Genomic DNA, 22,224 nt, shown 5'->3' with positions numbered 1-22,224 from the left:
ATCTGCAAGAAGGCATCTGGTCTCTCCAATGTAGAGGAGAGACAGCATCGGGAAAAACTGATATGATAAGTGACGTGTGGAAGTGCCGATGAAACTTTGATGCATGTGGAAGGCTCCTTTGGGGCCTTGGATGGAGGTGATGGGGGAGGTTTGGGGGCAGGCTTTGCAATTCCAGTGATGCAGGGGCAAGTGCCGGGAGGGAGGGTGGGTTATTTGGGGGAACGTGGACTTGACCAGGTAGTCGCAGTGGAAATGGTCTTCGCGGAAAAATAGGCGTGGGAAGGGAAACATATCCCTGTTGGTGGGGTCCGTTTGGAGGTGGCAGAAATGTCAGCGGGTGATGAGGTTGGTGGTATGGAAGGTAAGGACCAGGGGTGTTCTGTCCTTGCTGCGGTTGGAGCAGTGAGGTTTGAGGGTGGAGGTGCGGGATGTGAATGAGATGGAGGGAATCTTCAACCACATGGGAGGGTAAGTTGAGGTTTTTAAAGGAGGCGCCGTCTGGTGTCTTCTGTGGTGGAACGGGTTCTCCTGGCAGCAGATGCGATGGAGGCAGAGGAATTGGAAGACGGAAGAGCAAGGGTGAGCGGAGATGTAATCCAGGTAGCCTCAATTGAGATTTCCTGCTGCTTCTTTTAATTAGCAGAAGGGCTCACTGCTGTGTCATAAGTGAAAACAAATCCAAGAGCAGTCCTGGATTTGTGAAGATTATAGTGCCTTAAATGTTAGGAGTTGTACCTGCGAGGGAGTGCAGAAGGCCAGTTTCCAAGAATCCAGGTGAGCCAGTCCCAAGAAAGGAAAACGAAACATCAGAAAATGAGCAGTCATAGATGCAGCCCATAATGGAGTAGTTTTTAAGGGAATTTCAAGACCAGCCCATCAAAAGTAAAGAATCTTAATCCATTGTGAAATATGCATTGGATTTGATGACCCTCCGTGTCACTAAAAGGTCAGATAGTTGTTGAGAAATTGAGGAATTTGTTTGATTGTATTTGCTATTGCTGTGTTTCTGTGCTATATTCAACCATTATTATCTCTCCTGTATTTGCCTCACATTAAGTTTAGGATGTCATCTTTGAACAGTCTAAACCTTTTCTGTCTAATTGTTGCTTGCTTGATGAAGTTTTATTTGTTTCAATTTTTTTTAAAATACCTGGTTGAAATGTTTCCACGACTAGATTATTTCAAAACCAAAAGCTGTGGAGAGGGTTCTGCGTGTTTTTTTACCCCATAACTAATTGTTTTCCTTTATAAGGAGTGGAGCAGGAGAGCTAACACATCATAATTTGGGCAGCATGGTAACTCAGTGGTTAGCTCTGCTGCCTCACAGCGCCAGGGCCAGGATTCGATTCTTGCCTTGGGCGACTGTCTGTGTGGAGTTAACACATTCTCCCCAACTCTGTGTGGGTTTCCTCCCACAATCCAAAGATGTGCAGGTCAGGTGATAATTGGCGATGCTAAATTGCCCATAGTGCTAGACACATTAGTCAGGGGTAAATGTACAGGAATGGGTCTGGGTGGGTTACTCTTCGGAGGGTCAATGTGGACTTGTTGGGCCGAAGTACCTGTTCCCATACTGTAGGGAATCTAATCTCATTAACACCAGGGGGTGTGGGCAGATTAAGATTCAACTGGCTATAGGCAGCTGATTGGTCTGTATAACTGTGACCAGTTATCGATACTTCCTGTCATTAGTCTGAGGACAATTGGATTCTGGGTGTGTGAACAACTTGAGCATATATGAACAATACAGCACCAGATGTGTTACAAACAGGGAGACCTATGGACTGCTGGAAGAGCATGTTCTGTGCATCTGTTTTTCTGCTGTAAAAACATCCCATGAAGACCAGTTCTTATCCCCAACCAGTTTCTTAAGTTATTGTCTTTAACCAGGCACTAACAAACTCTGTAACTATTGTAACAATCACCTCTACCTCTCTGTGAACAGAAACAACTGACAGAAAGGGGATTGAAGGATAGAAGGTGTTAGGGAAGCAAATGAATATTTCAGCAAACTTATGTAGGACCAACTGTTTTTCCCAGTCTTTATTTCCCCTCCAACCACAACCAAGGCTCAGTGTTCTAACAAATAGAGATATATGTCTATGGTTCAGAGCTGTTTTCTTGTGGTTGTAATTTTCTTACTGGGGCGGGGGGGAAGTAGTTCTTATTAGGGAATATCAAGATCAGTCCACTTTCACATGTGGGTCATAACAACTGACGCATTTGAGTAGTAATTCCTCAAGATGAAAATGTTAATGCTGAAAGAGAAAAAATATGCAAAGTAACTTTCTGAAGTGGTTTCTTAGAAGCCTTTGGATTCTTTAAGGGTGTGTTTCTGGAAAATATATAGTAAAGGTTACAGTATGACTACTTTTATTTACTGACAGAATATTTGTAGCAATCAATTCATCAGAACCAAAGATGTTGAAATGTGTACATAGTGATCAATTTAAAATATGTATTTCTAAATTAGTAACCTGGAATTGTCAAGTAAGAAAAACAATTACAGAAGCAAATGACTTGAACACAGAATGATAAAACCCAAAACAAAACATTTCAAGTTGAATTGCATACACTGATAAATGTGGCGTGTCAATATTAACAGATTAATTAGTTGTCCATCAAATCTCAAGTATTTTGTAAGAAACAGGGACAGAAAAGGTAACCAGATTTCTCCCAACACTTAGCATGAATAAGTATTGATGTATCTGAGTAATACAAACCCAATTAGACATTACATTTGTGGACTGGTGCTATTGAATTGTGTTCCTCAGTTTATTTTGCTCATCCACACAACAACTGTTTTTTTTTTGACTGTCTGTGTATGTGTGTGTGCATGCGCGCGTGCATGGGTATCCTTATGTGTATGTAGAGGTTAGAAAAAGGGATATAGTTTTAATGAATAGAGCCACGTTGTTGCTCACAGCTACTTCCTTGTGATTATAATTTACATATTAAGAATAAAAACAAAATGTTTGTTTTCCTTAATCAGCACAGGAACCTGGTCAGTATTTTCTGTTAACCTGATTCCACCAGAAAACTGATATCTCTGCCTAAGGATGGAGCAGTCGAATTACTTCAATGTGTTTCTCCTTGTATTTTGTCACATCATCGTCCGACTGTTCACAAATTCCATTCATTCAAAATATGCACAAACATTTTGATTGTTATGTAAATATTCTGGCAATGTTACTGTTGAGAATACATGTGTGTTAATGGGCTATGAGAAACAGGAACATGGAATATTTCTTTGGAGAAGAGATTTTATCATGTCATTTCTTGAAAACAAGGGGTGAATATACATGTGTAGAATATCTGCTGTTCACTTGGAAAGCGAGCAATTTTCAGAGAAAGAATCTAAGGGAAAATTTTTAAGAAGCACTAAGAGATGGATTTTATTGTTTGATTGCGGGACAAGCAGATATGCAGAAGTCATGGATGAGCTGTTCACTGCCTAGCAACAGTCTCTGTCTCGAAGTTTCTGCATGTTCCTATCGATCCGAGATGCGAGTTGTTAAATAAACTGACAGAAGGAAGCAGCTCGCTGAGTCAATAAGAGAAAATCACTGAAGCAAAACAACAGCTCTCTCTTTCCCTCTCGAACCACTTGTGAAACCTGGTAAAGTTGTAACACTGGTTCCTCACCATTTAGCATTCAAATCTGAAAGCTCGTTCGCAAATCATCCGTCAAGGAGTTGGTTATCAATCCACTCCTCCACCAGAGTCACATTTGAATCAGTGTGTCGTGCAGTGAGATGAAAGTCAAAGGACAAACAGCATTAACTAAATTGTTCCACCTTCTCACATTTCTTTGTCCATTAGATATCAAACAGGAAACTTGCTTTATTTACCTTCTGTCTTTTGTTCTTAGGCTGTGGGTGTCACTGGCTGGGCCAGCCTTTCCCAGTTGCCCTTGAAAAGGCAGTGGCGAGCTGCCTTCTTGAACTGATGCAGCCCAATTCCTTGGGGAGGGAATTCCAAGATTTTGACCAGCGGCATTGGAGGAACTGCGATATATTTCCATGTCAGGATGGTAACGGGCTTGGAGGGTAACTTGCAGGCGATAGTGTTCCCATATAGCAGCTGCCCTTATCCTTCTAGATGGAAGTGGTCGTGGTTTAGAAGGTGCTGTCTGAGGATCTTTGGTGAATTTCTGTCGTGTATCTTGTAGATGGTACGCACTGCTGCCACTGAACGTCATCGGTGAAGGGAGTGAATGTTGAAGGATGTGTATGGGGCATTGATTAAAATCACGTCTGGACTCCTTATGATCTTGATAATTATAACTATATTTACAGTTGCCAAGACCAGAAATACTAAATGCATCACAACTCTTCAGTTCACCACACTTCACAAATGATGTGCGATACTTTCAGGAGATGGAGTTCCATTCCAATGACAATCACTGATTTCTGAAGCGTGGTAATCACTTACTGTTCAGATTGACAGAGAAGGTCAAGGTCCATTAATGGTTCCTTAACCAAACCCTGTAGCTTTTAAGGAGCATTTTTGAAGGTGGGGTAGGTGGCAGAAAGGTGAGTGAGACTTTGGGATGGACCTCCAGAGGGTTAGCTCAAAACATCTGAAGGAATAATGGAGAATATTTTTATTCCTGCAAATGAAAAATGAGCAATTCTCATGAATACGGTCCCTGCTTTGCCATTAATGAAATATTCTTTTAAATGGAACAGTTAACGAGACTTCAGATAGATGGAATTGAGGAGACCCAATGATTATGTCTATTCAATGTTGAGTTGGCAAAAATTTTAATCGGTTAGGGAATGGGGAAGAGGAAGCGAAATGGAGTCGAGGATGATGAGATCAGCAGAGACTCAACAGGCTGAATGGCCTTGTCTCACACCGAGATCTTGCGTTTTATATCCGAAAGCGGACGAGTTTCAGCGGGTCAAGCGCACAGCCTGTTAGGAAGAAGGGGTGGACTTTCTCAGTGAATTTATCGGTGAAGGTGCAGAGGTGAGACAGGTTGACCGCGTCGTACAGTGACACCTGACCCGCTTCATAGTCGAGGTAGACTCCCAGGGTTCGAGGGCCAGTGTGGACGGGGAGGGCGGTCCGAGGCATGGCCAGGGTGGTGTACTCGTCCTTCAGCCGCCACAAGGCCCAGACACCGGCCCGCGGCTCCGGCGAGAAATCCTTCTTGCGCGGCACGGACGCCCGCGCCAGCCCCACCGCCCAGGTGCTGTTGTTGCCCACCTCCACCTCCCAGTAGTGCTGGCCCGATTTGAAACCCTCGCACGCCAGCACGCTGTGCCAGTTCACGAACCTCGCCGGCAGGTCAGGGACCTGCTGCTTGCTATCGCTGAACTTCACGCTGGCCTTGTGGTCTGACACCACCAGCCGGGGGTGTGCTGTGCTTGGGTCCAGATGCAGAGCGGCTGGAACTGAAGGAAGGGCAACGTCAGCAGAGTCAGTTTCAGAGGTCCTCTTGTGGTGCAGTAGCAACGTCCCTGCCCCTGGACTAAGGTTCAAGTCCCTCCTGTTCAACTCTCTCTGAGCAGGTTGATTTGAAAAATAGGTTTTAAAAAAAAAACAAAAGTTGAGGGCCCTCTTATGTCACACTGCTGGACCGGGGAGGCCTAGGTTCGGGCTCCACCTGCTCCAGAGGTAGTGTAATAACATCTCTGAACAGATTGATTAGGGAAAAAAAGAAGGTTTAATTAAAAGAGAGGAAGCTGTTTGCTGCACTTAACTCCCCTGAGACTGAATGCTCTCTTTTCAGAGATGGGAGGGAACAGAAACCAATGCTTGGCGAGGGACGATTATCAACTGCAGTGTTTGACCCGAGACTTCCGCCACCAGGACCAAATCGCTCCTGCCTGTCACTCTGACACAAAACCTTTCTCTGCCGTTCTTTCCCTCCTATACATTGGGAATTTGGCAGGAAACCGCCGTTGTCACCTGGCCTGGCCTACACGTGACTCCAGACCCAGAGCAAATGTGGCCAACTCTTAGCTGCCCACTGGGTAATTCGGCACGGGCAAGAAATGCTGGCCCAGCCAACGACGCCCGCATCCCAGGAATGAATCATCGAAAGCAAAAATGCAGCCAGATTAAGGGAGATGGTAGCGTAGCGACAAGGCCACCGAGCTCACAACCTAGAGACCCGGCTAATTCTCCAAATCCCAGCGTGGGAGTCAGTGAAATTCAATTCGAAAACTACTCACTGCCTAGAACAAGTGTCACTGACAAATAGTCACTCATTGGGAACAGGGATATTTTATGGCCTTACCTAGCCTTCATCTCAATTAGGAGCATGAGTAGGTCATTCAACCCATCAAGTCTGTTCTATCGTTTAATAAGACCACTCTCAATCTGACTCCCTTGCAGACCCACGGCAGTGTGGCTGACTCTGACCGACACTCTGAAATGAATGGGCAAGCTCAGTCCTCTTAAGGGGCAATTAGGGATGAGCAAAAATTGCTGGCCTTGTCACTGATCCTTACCTCCCCCACAAAGCATGTTCTTCGCCCAGAATGCCAATGAATGCCAATGAGTGGTCACTAATCCGAAACATTGACCCAATGTCAGTGAGGCAGCAACCCCTCTGTTTGGATGGGCCTTGAACTCCATATTCTGATTAATATTACTCTCCATCAATTGCAATGAAGATTAACATTAAACTGGATGTAAATCCAGCATTTTACCCATTCTGGGGTTAAGTTAAAAATGACCACTGTTTCTCTCTGCCCACATGGTATGCTGCGTGCTTCAGCATTTACTGACATGACTGCGATAGACGAGAGAGGGGTCAGGTCCTTTATGTGACTTAAGTACAGAACCAATAGGAAGACAACTAAATTAATGGGAATAATTTTGCAGTTAACCACGTCCTCTTTTCAACCAAAAGCCTATGAGGCCTGAGGTACACTGTCAAAGCTTGTGAATATAATAATGGAATCTAATGGGATAGTTGACCATTTGGCCAATCACTTCAGTGCCAGCTCTTCGAAAGCACTTACTGCTTGGTATACTCTTCTGCTGCCCTATTCCCGTGGCCTGGTAGTTGGAATCCTAGAGGTCTTCAACACAGAAGAAGACTCTTCGGTCCATAGAGACCACGCTGCTCAAATGCCTTACAATTCTAATCCCCTTTTCTAACACTTGGCCCATAGCCTCCTGTGCCTTCATATTGCACATCCAAATTTTGTTGATAGGGTTTCTGCTTCTACCCTCCCCCCCCACCCCCCCACCCCGCCCTTACAGGTAGGAAGTTGCAGATTCCCACCACCCTCACATCCTTTGTAAACCTCCTGCCCCTTACCTTCAATCTATGTCCCCTGGTCACTGATCCCCTCCACCAAGGGGAAAGGTTGCTTCCTGCCTGCCCTACCTCACATTTTACTCATCTCAATCCTGGCCCCTTTCAGTTCTTCTTCTCCAAAACAAAAACACAACCCCTTTAGGACTACTCTCTCCCCTTCAAATGATTGTCCAATTTTATCCGAGAGAGTTACCATTGAATCTGCTTTTGGCAATCCACTGGAAATCTCAGTCTGCTGGCTGCCCCCCTCCCACAACCTTTATTCATCCTGCTAAATTTGGTCATCTTTATTTGATTTTCCCTTAACATTCTCCACTCACGAGGAAAATATCAACACAAGATCTCAGTCCCTCGTCACTCCACATTCCCCCCCAAAGTGCAAAGAAACCACTTACTAGGGCGTAAGATCAAACCATGCAGTTCTACCATACAGAAGAGGTCATTCAAGTCTGTACTGCCAAATATAGACCACCCTGGTTCCACAAGGTCCACATCAAGTGTTCATGTAAGTACTTCTTAAAGGTTGTGAGGTTTAAATATTAAGGTTTGAAGCTTGACATTTTAATATTAAGAACCTGAATATAAATGGACCAAGCTGACATAGAAGAATAAGTTGGTTGACAGATTCACAGTGTTGTTGCAGTGCCATCACCTGGAGGGGAGTATCATTACAACTTGATTGTGAGACGGTGATGTCTTCATGAATGAATGTATGGCCAATGAGCCATAACAGCTCTTCACTCATCAGAGACAGATAGAGAGACAAACAACTGGTGGTGAGTTTACCACACGTCAGGAGAGGGGCAAAGTTGATTAGTAATGGGAAGATGGACAGACAGCATCCAACAGGTCAACTGAATCCTGCTTTCACCCCATATTTGGAACACACCACTGAATACATCTTTTTTGAAAATGCATTGCCTCAATTTACAAACTGACAATTTTACAGCAAACCAGGAGTTATGCAGTATCGTTTGTTCTATTTGCTCAAGCGATGTAGGTGGGCCAGCAGTTATCACCTGTCTTTAATCCCAGTTAAGAGTCAACTATTAAGAGTCAACCACATTGCTGCGGAGTTGAGTGTGGTGCTGGAAAAGCACAGCAGGTCACGCAGCATTTGAGGAGCAGGGGAATTGAAGTTTTGGGCAAAAGCCCTTCAATCTGATCTCCACATCTGCAGTCCTCGCTCTCTCCACATTGCTGGGGGCTCTGGAGTCACATGTAGGTCTGACCAGGTAAGGTTGGCAGATTTCTTTCCCCATTGGGCATTAGTGAATCAGATGGGTTTTTGGAACAATTTGTTTTTTTTTAAACTGAATTCAAACTTTACCATTTGGCATGATCAAATTCAAACCCAAGTCCTCAGAATATTAGTCTGTCATTGAGGTTTACAGCATAGAAAATGACCCTTTGGCCCACTGAATCTGCTCCAGTCAAAAATAACTTATTAACCACTCCAATCCCATTTTCCACACTTGACCTTGTATGCCTTGGCATCATCTAAATACTTCAATGTTATGATGTTTTCTGCCTCTACCACCCTGGCAGGCAATGAATTCCAGGTTCCACGATCCTCTGGGTAAAAACATTTTTCTTCACATCTCTTCTAAACCCCTTGCCTTAAATCCGTGCTCTGCAGTCACTGATCTCTCCAACAGGGGGTTCCAGATTATTAGTAAAGTGATGTTACCGTCTCCCACCATCATCACCCCCACTCTGAAGAAAACAACCGTACCTGGATTAATCAGCTTCACAATCTGCTTCCAAGCCATGTACTGCAGGGGGCCTGAAAATTCACCAAAGCCGAGATCAGCGGGCACTTTCGTAGGCTTCTCAAACTGCATGGCAGGACTGGGTGAGATTGACAAAGAAAAACGAAACAGCATTGAAAAGTGGAGATGATAATCCCCAAATCTGGAAGCTAAAAGGTCACCCGACGATAAAATAAAATGATACCGATTCCCTTTCCCAGACACTTGGTGATGATGCTCAAAGACTGTGCTCTCAGGTGGACAGTCTGTGGGGGAAGGCGGACATCAGATCTCCCACTTAATATGATGGCTTTTGCAACTTCAGGGCATCTCAAAGTGTTTTACGTCCTACTAAGTACTCACGAATATTTACCTTATCAACCTTTTCAGAGATATTATGATGCTCTTCTAGAGCAGGCAGGCTTTGAACCTCCTGCAAGCACCCACTGTGAGAGCACATACACTGCTGTAGAAACATAGCACACATCAGTGTGCATTTGGATAGTAACTAGATCAGTTCTTCAAAATTGATGTTGGTTCGGGGATTTATACGGCAAGAGGAGAACTCCCCTGCTCTCCTTGAAAATTGTGTCTTGGGATTATTAAGGTCCAGACAACCCCTCTGGCAACACGGCACACGCTCAGTGCTGCATTGAAACTCATGTCCTTCTAGGCGACAAACTTTGTACACACTTCCTGCAGTGCCTGCATGCTTTAACCCAGAGGTGGGGAACCTTTTCATGTTGGAAGGCCGCATTATGTTAGTTGTAATCTAATACGATTGCATCCAAGAAACATCAATTATATATTTTTCAAAATTTTGTAAAAATCTAATTACTATGAACTAACAAAACAAAATGTTAATTCTAAAGTTAACTAACCTTTTAATGACTTTGTTGTAACTGCTTCTTGTAGGAAAGCATTTGAATATTTGGTTGTAGCATGGAGGTCTGCTGTTTTAGCCCTTATGACTTACCAATTTTTTAATTGTGGCGGTCAGTCTGTGAGATTATTTCGTTGAATTTTCTTTTACTCTCTGGTATTTTAAATACATTCATTTTAAGATTAAAATAAAAATAATAAAAAGACGGAAAAAAACATCTTAATAAAATATAAGAGATTTGTTCTGCAAGATTTGGATTCATTCAAAAGGCCACACACGATGGCCTTAAGGCTGCTGGTTCCCCAACCCTGCGCTAGCCTGTAAGGGAAAGCCAGAACTAACCAAGATGGTCAGACACACAAGGGGGCGCGGGGAGAGAGTGTCACTTAGTTGGTCTTATGTCACAGCTGCGGTTCGGTTCCTGCACCGGCTGAGGTTACCAGCTGAGGGGTCAACCTCACCCCTCACCTGAAGCACAATGAGCCGCAACTTAAACCACCTTCAGCCGTTTCTCTCCCTCACTCTAATGAGACAGCCACCCAATTGGACTGCAGCAACTTGCAATATTAATGGGACACCACCAGAGACCGGGCACCTTCACGCACAAGTGCTACCCGAACGTATACAAGAAAAGAACACATACCTGTCGAGAACAGCAATGACATCCTAAAGAAAAAGGAAAGATAAGTTTATCTCAGGCTTTTCAAGAGAGAGGGTAAAACCTTCTTTAGCAATCAATTCTATTAAGTGTCCTTAAATTAAGATTTAATTTGTGTCTGGACAAAAAGTAACTCCTTATTGGCATCAGGTCAGGTTGCTGCATGTGTGGGGTTTCCCAATGAATGCTGAATCCATTCTGACTCTGTATTCAAGCTATAGCTTTTTCAGCTAACCACCTTCATGTCCCAGGGATGGGCATTAAATGCTGGCCTAGCCAGTCACACCCACATCTGGTGAGTGCATTTTGTAAACAAAAATAAACACAGTATGAATTTTGCAACCTCACAATTCCGATACAGGACCTTCGGTTTTCTTATCTGGCACATTTCAGACCCATACACTGTCCTGAACCTTGACAGGTCTATTTGCCAGCATTCACTGCTTTTGGCTAATTATCCTGGAGAAGATGGTGGCAAACCCCTTCTTAAACTTCTGCAGCCACTGAAGCATGGATATACTCACAGAGCTGTGAGGAAGTGGCTCCTACATTTTGACAGTGAGGGCAATCTCTTCTATTTCAGGATGTTTAGTGACTGGGAATGAACATGCACGGGCAGGTATGCTGACCTCCTAGGTGCTAGAGGCTTTGAGGCTGTCCAAGAAATGCAGGCATGTTGATGCACTGCATCTTGCAGATGATTGGTGGTGGAGGGACTGGATGCTTGTGGATGTGGTCCCAATTGAGTGGGTTGCTTTGTCCTGGATGGTGTGGAGCTTCCTGAGTGCTGTCGGAGCTGCACTCATCCAGGCCAATTGGGAGCATTCTATCACACTCCTCACTTGTGCCTTGTCGATGAACTTTGAGGAGTCAGGAAGTGCGTTACTCACTACAGTATTCCTAGCCTCTGACCTGGACTTGTAGCTTCAGCGTTACAGACATTTTTAATCAATCTGTTCAGACATGAGTACAAGTGGGATTTGAACTCAGGCCTTCTGGTCCACAGGTATTGATACTACCATTGTACCACAAAAGATTTTGCCACAGTATTGTAATACAGTTGGTCCAGTTCAGTGTCTGGTCAACGGTGCAGGATTTGGAATATTGTTAGATTCCTTTTAGCGAAGACCATCAGTATCTTGAGAGATACTGATTGCAACTTGCCACTCAATAGCCAATACACCATTTATTTGCTGCACTTTGGTGTGACTGCTTCAGTACTTGAGGAGTTACGAACACTCCCATTTCTGACCTTACAATCGAGAAGGCTGAAGATAGTTGGACATATATAAGACAACTAGATAATTAGGAGGGTTTTGATAGTGTAAGTGAAATACAAATAATTTCTGGTGTGAGTGGGCTAGTGAACAGAGGACACAGATCGGACATGCGTGAAAAAGTGGTCACTTTAACAAGGTGATTTTGTACTTGGTTTGATTTTAAAAAGAGAAGTTGTAAATTTAGAACTAGAGTCTAGGAAGTGTCTTGTTTAACAATGGAAGGAGAGTGGTTGGTTCTCCCAGTTCAGGTTTTTTTCTGGTTAGTTTTTAGCTGTAGCAGTCACAAGATGGGAGAGTCCAGGGGAGTTGCAAGCTTCAGTCAAGAACGCCTCTGACCTTCTTCTGAAATCTCTCTCTGGATATTGCTCCCTCCTGCCTGTAAGGATCTGTGATTGAATTTACCTTTTTGCCAAGGGGTGTGTTTGTGGGATGTTATGGTATTGGAGCAGTTAATGAGTAATAGTTACTGTATCGGGTTGTCTAAGTTTTCCGACGGTTAACTTATTCTAAATTCTGCTTTCTTTTGTTCGTGCTTCAACTGTAGTGTTTAAATAAATCCTGTTTTGCTTAAAGCCGAGTGGATTGGCCAGCTGCATCACACCTGGAATAGCCACTTCACATCTGGAATAGCCACTTCACATCTGGAATAGCCACTTCACATCTGCCTTTAAAATAAGAAAACATTAGGGTCTAGGCTACCTTCTTAAGATATTTTGAGGGGGTCTGGCCTGTTTGAAAGAAGCCAGTTGTTTAGATTTGCAATGTAGGATGATATGGATTTCATTCCCTACATTGGTTTTTAATGGAAAGGGAAACTTAAGAGGTTCGAATTCATACAGTTGAATGAATGAACTGAAAATTCGGCACAACCTGGTTTCATTCCAATCAAACTCACTCACTCACACACTCAGCAATAACATCAGGCAAAATGTTACAGCAATTGATCTTCTTGCTGATTGATTGATACTAGAAAGTGCTTGCTTTTTTAAATAGCTGATCATTCACCAGGTAGCAAAGGCAACAGATGAAGAGAGAACAAGTAGTGAGCCTGTGTAATTCTCTGCTACAGAAATGGATTTGAGCGCAAAACATTGAATGGTTTTCAAGAACGTGTTGGATATAGTTCATAGAATCCCCACAGCGTGAGGAAGGCCAATCAGTTCATCAACTCCATAACCAACCCTCCAAAATCCAAACCCCCTACCCTACACCTATAACCTTGCATTTCCCATGGGTAATCCACCTAGCCATCCCTGTACACTATGAACGGTATACCATGGTCAACTCACCTAACCTGCACATCTTCGGACTGTGGGAGGAAGTCGGAACACCTGGAGGAAATTCACGCAGACAGGAGGAGAATGTGCAAACTCCAAACAGACGGTCGCCTGAGGGTGGAATTGAACCTTACTGTGAGGCAGCAGTGCTAACCACTGTACTGCCCATTCGTCCTTAGGGACTAATCAAAAGGCAGTAGGGACAAAGCGGGAACTGGGGACAGATCAGAGTCAGACGATCAGCCATGATCAGGTTGGGTGGAAGGGCTAAGTGGCCTGCTCCTCGCTCCTGTTTGTTTGCTCTTACCTTCAGGAAGTCAGCCTCCTGCAGAGTCAGCCTCTTCTGTATTTCTCCCACTGTCCGTTCAACAGCGAGGCGCTGTTCAGAGATCTTGTCCAGGTTTTTTTCCAGCTTCTGCAGAGTCGCCGCCTCCTTTTGCTGCAGCTTTGTTCGAAGGCTCTGTTCCTGCTGATGCAGAAACTGGTGCAGTTGGTCAAACTTCGCCACAATGTTGTTCTGCAGACTACCAGCCTGCTGCTGTTGAAGTAAACAACACCACGAGTTCACAAAACTCTGGAAGCAAGGCTACCCACATGTGTAACGACTGCATGACATCTACTGCCAAGGCAGATGGGAGCGACGCGAGGACTGCGGTTCCAGATATTGGGGTGAAGTTCCCCTGCGTAATGTAAGATCGCCCAAAGTTGGCGTCACCATGTCGGAGGGCAATCGCAAACCCTCCGAGATAACTTTCATCCCTCGCATTTCATTTTAAACCCACTCAGCCTGTCTCCTGCAGCAGTAAGGATAGTGGACCCTGCATGTGTTTTGGAAAAGAAAGAGCCCCAACAAAATCTCCTCATAACCTCTCTGGGTGCCACAGCCCCTAACCTCTCTCTCTAAACTCTAGCCGTGTCTCCCAGGCTTTCAGTCTCCACTGACGGGTTCACATCAATTGCCCAGCTCTCAACTGAACTCTCAAAGAACAGGACAGCACAGTATCAGGCCATTCGGCCCACCAAGCCTGCACCGACACATGATGCCTTTCGAAACTAATAAAACCCATTCCCACTACGCGTCCTTTTCCCTCTATTCCCCGCCTATTCATATATCTGTCAAGATGTCTCTTAAACATTACTGTTGAATCTGCCTCCACCACCTCCTCTGACAGCACATTCCAAGCATTTACCACCCACTGTCTTAAAAAAAACCTTGCTCCCACATCTCCTTTAAACTTAGGTCCTTTTACCTTAAACCTACGTTCCCTGAGAATTGACATTTCCACCCTGGGAAAAAGACTCCGACTATCCATGGCCTTTCATAATTGTGTAAACCTCTGCTGAATCACCCCTCAGCCTCTGATGTTCAGGTGCCAATAAAACCAAGTTTGCCCAATCTCTCCTCACAGTGAATACCCTCCAAACCAGGTAACATCCTGCTAAAATGTTTCTGCGCCCTCTCCAAAATCTCCACATCCTTGTAGTAGTGTGGTGACCAGAACTGTACACAGTATCCCAAACGTGGCTGAACTGAAGTTCTATATAGTTGCAACATGACTTGTCAATTTTTATATACAAAACCCCAGCCAATGAAGGAAAGCATACAACATGTCTGCTTGACCACCTTGTCCACTTGTGTTGTTGCTTTCAGGGGAACGTGGACCTGTATGCTTAAATCTCTCTGAATACAACTGCATCTACCATTTACTGTATACTTCCCTCCCGTAATAAACCTTTCACTGCACCAACTTGCATTTGTCATGATTAAGTTGCATCTGCCATTTCTCCACCCAGGTCTCCAGCCCACTTACTAACCAGCCTACCATAGAGTCATAGAGATGTACAGCATGGAAACAGACCCTTCAGTCCAACCTGTCCATGCCGACCAGATATCCCAACCCAATCTAGTCCCACCTGCCAGCACCTGGCCCATATCCCTCCAAACCCTTCCTATTCATATACCCATCTAAATGCCTCTTAAATGTTGCAATTGTACTAGCCTCCACTACTTCCCCTGGCAGCTCATTCCATACATGAACCACCCTCTCCGTGAAAAAGTTGCCCCTTAGGTCTCTTTTATATCTTTCCCCTCTCACCCTAAAGCTATGTCCTCCAGTTCTGGACTCCCTGATCCCAGGGAAAAGACTTTGTCTATTTATCCTATCCATGCCCCTCATAATTTTGTTAAACTTTACACGATCGCCCCTCACCCTCTGACGCTCCAGGGAAAACAGCCCCAGCCTGTTCAGCCTCTCTCGATAGCTCAAATCCTCCAACCCTGGCAACATTCTTAAAACTCTTTCAAGTTTTACAACATCTTTCCGATAGGAAGGAGACCAGAATTGCACGCAATATTCCAACAGTGGCCTAACCAATGTCCTGTACAGCCACAACATGACCTCCCAACCCCTGTACTCAATACTCTGACCAATAAAGGAAAACATACCAAACACCTTCTTCACTATCCTATCTACCTGCGACTCCACTTTCAAGAAGCTATGAACCTGCATTCCAAGATCTCTTTGTTCAGCAACACTCCCTAGGACTTTACCATTAAATGTATAAGTCCTGCTAAGATTTGCTTTCCCAAAATGCAGCACCTCGCATTTATCTGAATTAAACTCCATCTGCCACTTCTCAGCCCATTTGTCCATCTGGTCCAAATTCTGATGTAATCTGAGGTAACCCTCTTCGCTGTCCACTACATCTCCAATTTTGGTGTCATCTGCAAACGTACTAACTGTACCTCTTATGCTCGCATCCAAATCATTTATGTAAATGACAAAAAGTAGAGGGCCCAGCACCTTGTGGCACTCCTCTGTTCACAGGCCTCCAGTCTGAAAAACAACTTTCCACCACCACCCTCTGTCTTCTACCTTTGAGCCAGTTCTGTATCCAAGTGGCTAGTTCTCCCTGTATTCCATGACATCTAACCTTGGCAATCAGTCTCCCATGGGGAACCTTGACGAACGCCTCACTTAAGTCCATATAGATCACATCTACTGCTCTGCCCTCATCAATCTTCTTTGTTACTTCTTCAAAAAATTCAATCAAGTTTGTGAGACATGATTTCCCACGCACAAAGCCATGTTGATTATCCCGAATCAGTCCTTGACTTTCCAAATACATGTACATCCTGTCCCTCAGGATTCCCTCCAACAACTTGCCCACCACTGAGGTCAGGCTCACCGGTCTATAGTTCCCTGGCTTCTCTTTACCACCCTTCTTAAACAGTGGCACCACGTTTGCCAACCTCCAGTCTTCCAGCACCTCACCTGTGACTATCAATGATACAAATATCTCAGCAAGAGGCACAGCAATCACTTCTCTAGCTTCCCACAGAGTTCTCGGGTACACCTGAGCAGGTCCTGGGGACTTATCCACTTTTAACCATTTCAAGACATCCAGCACTTCCTCCTCTGTAATCTGGACATTTTCCAAGATGTCACCATTTATTTCCCTACAGTCAATACCTTCCATATCCTTTTCCACAGTAAATACTGGTGCAATATATTCATTTAGTATCTCCCCCATTTTCTGTGGCTTCACACAAAGGCTGCCTTGCTGATCATTGAGGGGCCCTATTCTCTCCCTAGTTACTCTTTTGTCCTTAATATAGTTGTAAAAACCCTTTGAATTCTCCTTAATTCTATTTGCCAAAGCTATCTCATGTCCCCGTTTTACCCTCCCGATTTCCCTCTAAAGTATACTCCTACTTCCTTTATACTCTTCTAAGGATTCACTCGATTTTCCTGTCTATATCTGACATATGCTTCCTTCTTTTCTTAACCAAACCCTCAATTTCTTTAGTCATCCAGCATTCCCTATACCTACCAGCCTTCCCTTTCACCCTGACAGGAATATACTTTCTCTGGATTCTTGTTGTCTCATTTCTGAAGGCTTCCCATTTTCCAGCTGTCCCTTTACCTGCGAACATCTGCCCCCAGTGAGCATTCGAAAGTTCTTGCCTAATACCATCAAAATTGGCCTTTCTCCAATTTAGAACTTCAACTTTTAGATCTGGTCTATCCTTTTCCATCACTATTTTAAAACAAATAGAATTATGGTCGCTGGCCCCAAAGTGCTCCCCCACTGACACCTCAGTCACCTGCCCTGCCTTATTTCCCAAGAGTAGGTCAAGTTTTGCACCTTCTCTAGTAGGTACATCCACATACTGAATCAGAAAATTGTCTTGTACACACTTAACAAATTCCTCTCCATCTAAACCTTTAACACTATGGCAGTCCCAGTCAATGTTTGGAAAGTTAAAATCCTCTATCATAACCATCCTATTATTCTTACAGATAACTGAGATCTCCTTCCAAGTTTGTTTCTCAATTTCTCTCTGAGTATTGGGGAGTCTATAATACAATCCCAATAAGGTGATGATCCCTTTCTTAATTCTCAGTTCCACCCAAATAACTTCCCTGGATGTTTTTCCGGGAATATCTTCCCTCAGCACAGCTGTAATGCTATCCCTTATCAAAAATGCCACTCCTCTTCCTCTCTTGCCTCCCTTTCTATCCTTCCTGTAGCATTTGTATCCTGGAACATTAAGCTGCCAGTCCTGCCCATCCCTGAGTCATGTCTCTGTAATTGCTATGATATCCCAGTCCCATGTTCCTAACCATGCCCTAAGTTCATCTGCTTTCCCTGTTAGGTCCCTCGCATTGAAATAAATGCAGTTTAATTTATTAGTCCGACCTTGTACCTGCCTGCCCTGACTGTTTGACTCTGTACCCCTTCTGTTCTCAGCTGTACCCGTCTCAGATTGATCTCTTTCCTCACTATCTCCCTGGGTCCCACCCCCCACCTTACTAGTTTAAATCCTCCCAAGCAGTTCTAGCAAATTTCCCTGCTAATATATTAGTCCCTTTCCAATTTAGGTGCAATCCATCCTTCTTGTACAGGTCACTTCTACCCCAAAAGAGATTCCAATGATCCAAAAATGTGAATCCTTCTCCCATACACCAGCTCCTCAGCCATGCATTCATCTGCTCTATCCTCCTATTCCTGCCCTCACTAGCTCGTAGCACTGGGAGTAATCCAGATATTACTACCCTTGAGGACCCCCTTTTTAAATTCCTACCTCACTCACTTCCTTCAGAGTCTCAACCTTTTCCCTTCTTATATCGTTGGTTCCAATGTGGACAATGACCTCTTGCTTGCCACTCTCCCCCGTGAGAACATTCTGCACCCTCTCTGAGACATCCTTGATCCTGGCACCAGGGAAACAACACACCATTCTGCATTTTCTCTGCTGGCCACAGAAACGTCTTTCTGTACCTCAGACTACAGAATCCTCTAACACAATTGATCTCTTGGAAGCCAACGTACCCCTCGTTGCATTTGAGCCAGTCTCAATACCAGAAACTTGGCTGTTCATGCTCCGTTCCCCTGAGAATCCATCACCCCCTACATTTTCCAAAACAGCATAACTGTTTGAAATGGGTATATCCACAAAAGACTCCTGCCCTAGGTGCTGACCTCTCTCACCCTTCCTGGAGTTAACCCATCTATGTGACTGTATCTGAGACTTTCCCCCCTTCCTATAACTGCCATCCATCACATACTGTTGCTGTTGCAAATTCCTCATCGCTTCTATCTGTCTCTCCAACCGATCCACTCGATCTGATAAGATTCGCATCCAACAGCATTTATGGCAGATATAATCTGCAGTAACCCTTAAACTCTCTTTAAACTCCCACATCTGACAAGAGGTTCATATCACTGCAGAGGCCATTTTGCTCCTTCACAATCTACAGACCCAGAAAATAACACCGTCTTATTCCTCTACAAACACTGCCCCAGGTTAAATGAAGAGCTATGGCTTATATTTTAAGTTTAATCAAGAGACTTATCTCCAAAAACATATAATCAAGAAAGAATCCACTATACTCACTTCTGCAGCCTTTCTCTTGGACAGACTTAACACAACAATTCACTTATCTGATTCTGTGCTGTGAACTTCGCCCAACAGTTCCTCCAAGATTAGTTGTGAATTTCACTGTTTGTTAATTTTCCCAGATGCACTCCGATGTCCAGCGATACATGAATTCAAACAGCAAAGGCAGTAACTGTGCAGGTTCTCTCTCTCTCTCTCTCTGTCTCTCTCCTGCTCTGTCCTCACCATGTGCTTCCTTTGCTCTTCTCCGTTTTAAACTGCTGTTGTTTTGACTTTTTTTTCCCAAAGTTCCAAACCAATGCAACAGCATATAAAACAGTAATTGCTGCTCCTGGAATTCAAGGAAATCACCTCCAACACCTAAAATACCTCAAAAAAAAAGGAGCAGCTCTAACAGCCAGAAATTTTCCCTGTCCTCCATCTTGGACACAGAACCTGTTGAATGCTTTGCTGAAGTCCATACAGTAAATGTTGAACACACTGCCTTCAATCTTCTTTCTCACCTTTTCAAACAAAATCAATCAAGTTGCTCTTTGGAGGGTCGGTGTGGACTTGTTGGGCCGAAGGGCCTGTTTCCACACTGTAAATAATCTAACCTAATCTAAGTTAGTGAGACATGATTTCACACACAAAGCTATGCTGATTTTCCTAATCAGTTCTTGCCTTTCCAAACGCATACAAATCGTGTCCTTCAGAATCCCTCCAACAGCTTACCCACTGCTGACATCAGGCTCACCGGTCTATAGTGCACTGGCTTTTCCTTACCACCTTTCTTAAAAAAACGGTACTACATCAGCCAACCGCCAGTCTTCCAGCACCTGACTCACAGCTTCCAAAGATACAAGCATCTCAGCAAGGCACCCAGCAATCTGTTCCCTAGCTTCCCACAAAGTCCTGAGATACATCTGATCGGGTCCCGGGACCTTATCCAACTTCATGGATTTTAAGACCTCCAGTATCTCCTCTTTGATAACGTGAACTCTTTTCAAGGTATCAATATTTATTTCCCCAAGTTCCCTAGCTTCCAAGTACGTACTGACAAAATTATTTCCCCTTAGTAAATACTGACACAAAATATTCATTTGGTATCTCAATCATTTACTGTGGTTGCACACACAGAGGGCTTTGCTGATCTGGAACAGCCTTTATTCTCTTCCCAGTTACTCCTTTACCCTTAATATATTTGTAGAATGTCTTTGGTTCTCCTTAACTCTATTTGCCAAAGCTATCTCATGTCCCTTTTTTTGCCCTCCTGATTTCCCTCTGAGATATACTCCTACTGCCCTTATACTCTTCTAGGAATTCACTCTATCCCAGCTGTCTATATCTGACATACATCTTCCTTCTTTTTCTTGACGAGACTCTCAATTTCTCTAGTCACCCAGCATTTCCTACACCTCTCGGCCTTACCCTTCACACTAATGGTCAACTGCCTTTGGACTCTCATTATCTCATCCTTAAATGCTTCCCACTTCCCAAACATTCTGTTACCTGTGAATAACCTCCCCCCAATCAAATTTTGAAAGTTTTTAATAACGTCAAATTTGGCCTTACTCCAATTTAAAACTTTAACTTTTTGATCCGTTCTAACCTGATCCATCACTATTTTAAAACAACTCGAAATATGATCATTTGTCCCAAAATGCCCCCTTACTGATGCCTCAGTCACCGCCCATCCTTATTTCCCAACAGAAGGTCAAATATTACTCCTTCTCTAGTAGGTACATCAATATATTTAATTAGAAATTACACTCACAACAAATTCCTCTTCATCCAAGCCATTAACACTATTTGGAGGTACTGGTGTTGGACTGCGGTGTAGAAGGTTAAAAAAAAAATCACACAACACCAGTTATAGTCCAACAGGTTTATTTGGAAGCAATAGCTTTCAGAGTGCTGCTCCTTCATGTAGTTGTGGAGTATAAAATCGTAGCAAAAGTTTACAGTGTGATGTAACTCAAATGATATATTGAAAAAAACCTGGATTGTTTGTTACATCTGTCATCTTATAGAGTGGGCATGTTGCTTTCAGTTCTTTCTTATGTAAATCCCAGAACTTTTTTAAAGTTACATTCTCAAGTGAACTTTAACAATAGGTACCATGTCGGCCCAGATAATGCATTGAAGGTGTGAGGTGCCCTGTGTGAGGCGGTCTGTCTGTCTGTGTCAGACTGAAGAGGGATTTACAGAACCTTACATGGCTTCATGCAGTTTTTCAGCAAAATGAAATGTAATTCTACGAGTACAAATTCACCCCACAAACCTATATATATGGGTGTGCATGTGGGTATCGGTGTGCGGGTATGAATCTCTGAAAAAGAGTGCATGTATGTGTATGAGTGTAAGGGAATGAAGCAGGGCATGAGTCTCTGAGAGACAGTGCGTGTATATGTATGAGTGTAAAGGGGTATATGTCTCTGAGAGGGTGCGTGTGTACGTGTGAGTGTGGGAGTGTATGTGTAAGTGTATGAGAGAGAGCTTGTGTATGAGACCATGTCTGCATGAGTGTATGGGTCTGTGGGAGTGTGTGTGTCTGTCTGTCTGTGTAGTGCAGTGGGGTGACCTGTAGTGTGACATGAACCCAAGGTCCCGGTTGAAGCCATCCCCATGGGTACCAAACTTGGCTATCAGCCTCTACTCAGCTACTTTGTGTTGTTGACCCCACTCCACTTCACACACACACACACACTCCCTCTCTCATACACAAGCTCTCTCTCATATGCTCACACATTCACTCACATGCACTCTTCTCACAGAGTTATACCCATTTACACTCATACACACATTCTCTCACAGACACTCATATATATGTGTGTGTGTGTGTGTGTGGGGGGGGGGGGGGGGTGTACAAGTTTGTGGGGTGAATTTGTACTTGCAAAATTACATTTTATTTTGCTCAAATATTGCATGAATCCATGTAAGATTCTGTAATTCCCTTTCCTAGATTAGAATCAGTCTGAACATTGGGCCACTGACAGCCTCACACAGGGCACCTCACACCTTTAATGCATTGTCTGGGCTGACATGGCACCTATTGTTAAAGTTCACTCAAAAACGTAACTTTAAGAAAGTTTTGGAATTTGCATATGAAAGAACTGAAACCAACATGCCCATTCTAAAAGATGAGAGACTTAACAATCAATCCAGATTTTTTTCAACATATAATTTCAGTAACATCACTCTGTAAT

General features: G+C 43.9%; 1 protein-coding gene across 3 annotated transcripts in view; it reads right to left on the bottom strand.

Moving 5' to 3' along the window:
- Positions 1-22,224, bottom strand: part of LOC140455152 (E3 ubiquitin-protein ligase TRIM39-like) — a 46,841-nt gene that overhangs the window by 19,160 nt on the left and 5,457 nt on the right. For 2 of the 3 annotated variants that reach the window (XM_072549851.1, XM_072549849.1), the window contains exons 3-5: positions 13,439-13,669; positions 10,560-10,582; positions 9,018-9,133 (exon numbers count right to left, since the gene is read on the bottom strand). In XM_072549851.1, coding sequence (XP_072405952.1) covers positions 9,018-9,133; positions 10,560-10,582; positions 13,439-13,669 — 370 coding nt within the window. Of the gene's footprint in view, positions 1-2,356; positions 5,403-9,017; positions 9,134-10,559; positions 10,583-13,438; positions 13,670-22,224 lie in introns of those variants that run through there. The other variant, XM_072549850.1, reaches the window with a different exon arrangement.

The sequence above is a fragment of the Chiloscyllium punctatum genome, chromosome 30, assembly GCF_047496795.1.
Source record: "Chiloscyllium punctatum isolate Juve2018m chromosome 30, sChiPun1.3, whole genome shotgun sequence".
NCBI lineage: Eukaryota > Metazoa > Chordata > Chondrichthyes > Orectolobiformes > Hemiscylliidae > Chiloscyllium > Chiloscyllium punctatum.
This window is presented reverse-complemented; position numbering and strand designations above follow the sequence as displayed.